Below are 6,044 nucleotides of genomic sequence, written 5' to 3'. Positions count from 1 at the left end.
CATCAACTCGTTATGATTTTATATGAGTAGAAAAAGCTCCTCCGGATGAGACCAAATCCTGTAGCAGCAAGTCTCACTTTTCTCCCTTGGAGCAGCTAATGGGTTTGAACTGGCTACCTTGCAGTTAGTAGTCCCATGCTCTACCCACTGCTGTTACCCAAGCTTCAGATACTTCCAGCCTTCCTGGGAACTGTAGAGCTTGCATTAATAAGCCTGCTCTAGTTCATTCACCTTAACAATAGAGGCAACTCGAGCAAGACAACATAGATATTTATTCAATAGCAACTCTAGAAGCAATGCCTCCATAGTGTGATAGGAAGCATCTTCTACTTTAGTCCTTCCCACACGTTAGCACTTTGAAGACCACGGCTTGAAAGAGAAGATCATCCTAGATATATTTATACACCACCTTTGAAGGCACAGTTTGGAGGTACAGACGCACAGGACATTTGTAAAAATGGGAAAGCAGAGTTTCACTGTAGCCCACAAGGAAGTAAAACTTATGGCCAGGCAGTTGTCTCAGTACCAGGGCACAGATTTCCACCTGGTTAGCCCGGCGCTTTATGACAATCTGGTCAGCCAGACAGCCTGGGAAAGTTCCCAGCATGAACTTTCGAAGGAAGACATCCTCCACTGTTCGCTCCGCAGTGTGCTCTTCCCCATCCAGGTTACCTGAAGAGAGCAAACCACAGAGGAGTCAGACGTGTTATTAGAACTTGCCATTGGGCATTCCAAACTCTCCAACACCCCTCCCCCATCCCACACATTTTTCGGCCTCTACTAGTGGGAGAATACTTTGAAGCTGAGTCCATTGACGTCACTAAATTCCTAAACCAATCTTGTGAAAAAAGGGACAATCTGAAAATGATGGCAACAAACGTACAGATGTGCCAAACACAATGGATGGATGTATGGATTATGATTAAAAGCTGTACAAGCCCCCAATAAAATGATTTTTTTTAAAAAGGGACAGTCATCATCCTTATTTTACAAAAGGGAATATAAGCCTGAAGCCAGGGCACAAAACTCGTGATCTTTCCACACCTAGCTTCTCCTCACACTTGTTCTGCTGGGGGCCTGTGGCAGTTACATATCTCCTGTTAACTTAAGGAAGGTAGAGTCTAGCCTGTCAATCAGGTCATAACCTATGGTGCCTCTGTGTGGGCATGGCCTTCTCCTGAGGATTCTGGGAACTGTCTTCCTCCCTGGAGGCAGGACACACACTCTCTCTGGACATTCCTGTTGACAAGCCACATGGAGCTATACTGATGGCAACCAGAGCCCTGGAGCTGGAGGAGCCACATGGAGACCCACACCAGCGCTGAGATGCATCTACCCCCACTGTATCCACAAGACTTTGCACCCACTGGCCTATGTCTTCCTGCATTTTGCATCATTGCACGTGTTGCAAAGTCTGAAATTTATGGACTGGCATTGGACATATGGGCTAATATTGGACTTATGGCCTTGATCTGGACTGGGCTGTTTTCTTAATATACAATTGCTCTTTCACATAAAACTCTCTCACACATATATGGGTGTCTCAATTTGTTTCTCTACTCAACCCAGACTAAAACAGGGCCACAGATAGTGACCCTAGCTAATTGCGATTAGTTATAAACGCTCCCTCAGGCATCAGTCACTGCCTCTTCAGTAAATTCTCATGTGGTGCTGGCCCCTTTCTACTTGTTAGAAAATTCTCCTCACCCAGCCAGTCCTCACACCCAGAACTTGAAAGGGAACTGGGGAAAGGAATCTTTAAGTAACTTCTCCAGATGCGTTTCCAAATACAAGCTGAGAACCCCCTCACTGAACAATATTTTGTAAAGAATGGTTAAGCACACGGTTAGCCTGAAGACTGAACCCACCCAGGAATTTGGTGCCAGAAAAGGCCTGGTATCCAGGTCCTAATAAGGACAACAGTTTGAAAAAACACTATGGGGTGGTTCTACTGTCACATCAGGTCACTGCCTGGAATTTACTCTATGGCAACTATGAAAAATAGAATGAAAAAATGGAATTTTTTGCAGCATACTCTGGGTGATGTGACTCTGTGGGGGGGTTACCTCCTTTCACTGACTGAGCTATTAATTACATCTCTGTAAACTCCAAGAGGATCTCCGGTAGGCCTACATGGTTTATGCGTTGGACTAGGAAAAGGTCTGTGGTTCCAAACTATGAGATGTTCAGGAGAGGGGTGACACTTTCCTCGCCTGTAAAGATTTAATCTCAGAAACCCACAGGGCCAGCTCTACTCTGTCCTTTATGTTCACTGTGAGATGGAATCAACTCAATGGCAGTGAGTTTGAGAGATTTTTTGGTAAAAGAGGCCCTGGGGACGCTGAGAGTAAGGCCTTGGGCTGCATACATAAGGTCGGCGGCTCAAATCCACCAGCTGCTCGTCGGGAGTAAGATGAGGCTGACAGCTCCCACAAAGCTTTCCTGTCTTGGAAACCCTAAATGGGTCGCTATGCGTTGTAATCTACTCGATGTCAGCTGGTTCATTAATGACCGAGTTTAACCGAATGCTTTATACGTGTTCGTTTTCATTCAGTGACTGTTACGAGCTGTTGTTTCTATAGCTGTTCATTAACTTAGTAACAAGTGAAAGCTGCCTTTCCCTTTTGACAGCCGAGTGGCCAGCCCCTCCCGCCCGCGCCCCTCCCCACGATCTTCCCCTGACCTGTGTGCTGCGACAGCCAGCCCTTGCGGTGGGCGATGTAGTGCGGGGCGTGTGCCTCCTCGTAGGTCACTGGCTTGTCCCCTTTGCCCACACGGACTCTGGCCGCCCGGTTCTGAAAGCAGAAAAGGGGCCGTGACTCCCGAGCGCCCACACACCCGGGTTGGTGCGCGCGCACGCGCCCCGCGCCCTCGCCCCGAGCCCACCTTCGCGCAGGCGGAGGAAGTGTGCAGCGCTCGCCAGGCGCCCAGGAGCTCCGGGTTCCCGGCCAGGACCTGGGGAGAAGAAGAAGACGGCAGGTGAAGTCCACTGTCCCCGCGGCCCCTGCCGCCATCCCCTCCCGCCCCGCGCACTCACCCGCAGCCCAAAGGCCCGGCTACATACGGGCGCCGCCATCGTTGGCCGCGCACAGCTCCCCGGCTAGCCCGGCCCGGGGCGGGGGGGGCGGGGAAAGCGGCGCCGTCGTGCGCTCCGGTAGGCTCCCGGACCGGAAGTCCCGGCCCCGCCTGGGGAGAACGGTTTCCCCGCGTCCCATTGGCTCGGGGATCGGCGAGCGAGGGTTTTCCCGCCTTCTTTCACAGCGCTCGTGAATGCTCCTGGCTGCTGGTCTCCGAGGCGGGGCGGCGCAGCATCTGACATCGAATCGAGACATTTGATGATGCAAAAATGAGCGTTCCACCCGCGAAGAGCTAACATGAAGGAGAGCATTGGGTGTTCTGAGGAGCCACGGGGAAAACGTCGCGGGCCTGCTAGAGTGTCCCCGGTGCTCTCCGAGCCCCTAAACGGCCCAGCCGGGGGTAGGGGAGGTTTCCTTGGCGCTTGAAGCGAGGAGAGTCCTAGAAATTAGGCTAAGGAGTTCTGCGTGTTTGAAGAAAATTAGATAAAGCAGAGCTAGAACTCACCGTCTCCTAGGGGGGGGCGGGGGCGGGGAATACATACATACATACTAATATACACACATACATATGCACTCATCCTCTAATAAAGCAGAAGCATGTTGCTTTACCCCTTCGGTGATGAATTATGGCTAATGCCTGGCTTCACTCTAATGTCTTGCTGGCCTGTGCAGAAAGGAAATTATCAGTAAGGGGAGAAGTGCCCCAAGGGAAGAGGATATTATTTCTATAATACTCAACCAGATCCTTATCAGTGTAAATGGTACAATATAGGGAGCCCTGGTGGCACAGGAGTTAAGAGCTTGACTGCTAATTGAAAAGGTGCATGTTTCAAACCCACCACTTAGACCTAGAAAGAAAGACGCAGTCCACTTCAGATACGGTTTTTCGTTTAATCATTAGTGTCCAAGAGAAATAGCAATACTGGATGATATAGTTTATTATGCCAGCCTGGCTGATAAATACAAGTAGGATTAACTGAAGGGCGGAGAGATAATGGCTCAGTGAGCCTCATCTTTCTTGTCTCTTGCTCTTCCTGCAGAAGTTCACCACTTAACTGCCATCCAGGCAATTCTGACTCAGCCACTGCAGAGGACAGGGTAGAACTGCTACTGGGGGGTCCGAGACTGTAACTCTTTTCCGGAGTAGAGAGCCTTTTTCTCTCAAGGAGCCCTTGGTGGTTTCTGAACACTGACCTTGCAGTAAGCAGCCCAATCACCAGAGGTTTCTGCAAAGTTACTACGGTCGTGGGAAATGTATGGCTCTAAACTCAGGTCCAAGTATAACAGCCTGTACACTTAAGCCTCAGTTTCCTTATCTGTACAATGGGCTTTAACTACCTCATTGTGCTAAGGACCATGAGAATGTATTTAATAAATGGTAGCTATTCACAAGGATTCATATTTGTACCCATTCCAAAGAAAACTGACCCAAAAGAATGGTGAAATTATAGAACATTATCATTGATATCACATGCAAGTAAGTTTTGCTGAAGATCATCCAACAATGGTTGCAGCAATACAGTCACAAGGTCCAAGCTATATTCAGAAGAGGGCATGGAACAAGGGATATCATTGCTTACTTTAAGTGGATCTTGGCTCAAAGCAGCAAATACCAGAAAGATGTTTACTTGTGTCTTATTGACTATGCCAAGGCATTTGACTATGTGGATCATAACAAACTATGGATAACCTTGAGAAAAATGGGAATTCCAGAACACTTCCTTGTGCTCATGTGGAATTTGTACATGGATCAGGAGGCAGTTGTATGAACAATATATATATTTCTATAAACATATATATATATACATATATATGGTTTAAAATGAGCAAAGGTGTGCAACAGGGTTGAATCATCTCACAAAACCTATTCAATCTGTCCGCTGAACAGATCATCACAGAAGCCAGGTTACATGAAGAAGAATGCATCAAGATTGGACAAAGACTTCTTAACAACCTGCTATATGCAGATAAACACATCCTTGTTTGATGAAAGTGAGGAGGACTTGAAGGACTTGCTGGTGAAGATCAAGGATGATAGCCTTCAGTGTGGCTTACAACTCACTGTAAAGATCAGAATCCTCACAACTGGACCAATAGGTAACATCATGGTTAATGGAGAAAAGGTTAAAGTTGTCAAGACTTTTGTCTCGCTTGGATCCACACTCAATACTCGTGGAGGCACGAGTCAAGAGATCAAAATAGCATTTGCATTAGGTAAATGTGTTGCACAAAGTTTCTTTCAAGTGTTGCAAAGCAAGGGTGTTATTTTAAGTAAGCCTGACCCACGCCATGGTATTTTCAATTGCTTCATATACACGAACTAGATATTAAAAATGGCAGAGTATAATAAAAAAAATTTTAAGGAAGACAATAGAAGAATTGGTGTATTTGCATTGTGGTCCTGGAGAAGAATATTGAAACCATGAACTGCCAAAAGAACAAACATCTGTCTTGGGACAAGGACAGCCAGAATGCTCCTTAGAAGCAAGGATGGCAAGACTTCTCTCAAGTACCTTGGACATGTTGTCTGGAGAGACCAATCCCTGGAGAAGGACATTATGCTTGGTACATAGTAGGGCAGCAAAAAAGAGGAAGACCTTCAACACAACGGGTTGACACAGTGGCTGCATGGATGACCCAGGCAGTGTTTCGCTCTGTTGTACATTGGGTGGCTATGAATCTGAACTGACTGAATGGCACTAACAACGTTTCCAGAGGGTCTTTCCATTGTGGTCCAATAGATACAAGATGCAATAGCTTGTGCCAGAAAGGTCTAGATGCACTGCATTACCAATGAAGCCCCATTACTGATGGATCCTGAGATCCTGACACAATTGAGGAAACAATCTTACTAACAGATTGTTAGTACTTTGTCATCATACAGTGATAGCCCTGTAATAAACTGAAGGCTATATATCCTTAGTCAACCACATAATCCCCATCCCTGTTAAATCCCTGTTCTGGGAA

At 47.1% G+C, this 6,044-nt stretch overlaps 1 protein-coding gene across 1 annotated transcript; it reads right to left on the bottom strand.

The window, feature by feature from the left end:
- Window positions 1-252: 252 nt before the first annotated feature.
- Window positions 253-3,109, bottom strand: MRPS24 (mitochondrial ribosomal protein S24). Its single transcript, XM_004708190.2, has 4 exons — window positions 3,038-3,109; window positions 2,887-2,955; window positions 2,684-2,795; window positions 253-672 (listed from the first exon to the last, which is right to left on the bottom strand). Exons 1-4 carry the CDS (start codon window positions 3,074-3,076, stop codon window positions 389-391), a joined length of 504 nt encoding a protein of 167 aa, XP_004708247.1. The 5' UTR covers window positions 3,077-3,109; the 3' UTR covers window positions 253-388.
- Window positions 3,110-6,044: the final 2,935 nt, after the last annotated feature.

Source organism: Echinops telfairi, unplaced genomic scaffold, assembly GCF_000313985.2.
Source record: "Echinops telfairi isolate 266 unplaced genomic scaffold, ASM31398v2 ScPeMD7_7;HRSCAF=31, whole genome shotgun sequence".
Classification (NCBI taxonomy): domain Eukaryota; kingdom Metazoa; phylum Chordata; class Mammalia; order Afrosoricida; family Tenrecidae; genus Echinops; species Echinops telfairi.
Note: the sequence above shows the minus strand (reverse complement) of the source record. Positions and strands in the feature narration are given on the sequence as shown.

Bases quoted from the DNA above. Each gene is read 5' to 3' on its own strand.
- MRPS24 (XM_004708190.2), bottom strand. From the start codon at position 3,076: ATGGCGGCGCCCGTATGTAGCCGGGCCTTTGGGCTGCGG. The intron at 2,956-3,037 runs GTGAGTGCGCGG...TCTTCTCCCCAG, and splicing joins GCCGGGCCTTTGGGCTGCGG to GTCCTGGCCGGGAACCCGGA. The intron at 2,796-2,886 runs GTGGGCTCGGGG...TTCTGCTTTCAG, and splicing joins CTTCCTCCGCCTGCGCGAAG to AACCGGGCGGCCAGAGTCCG.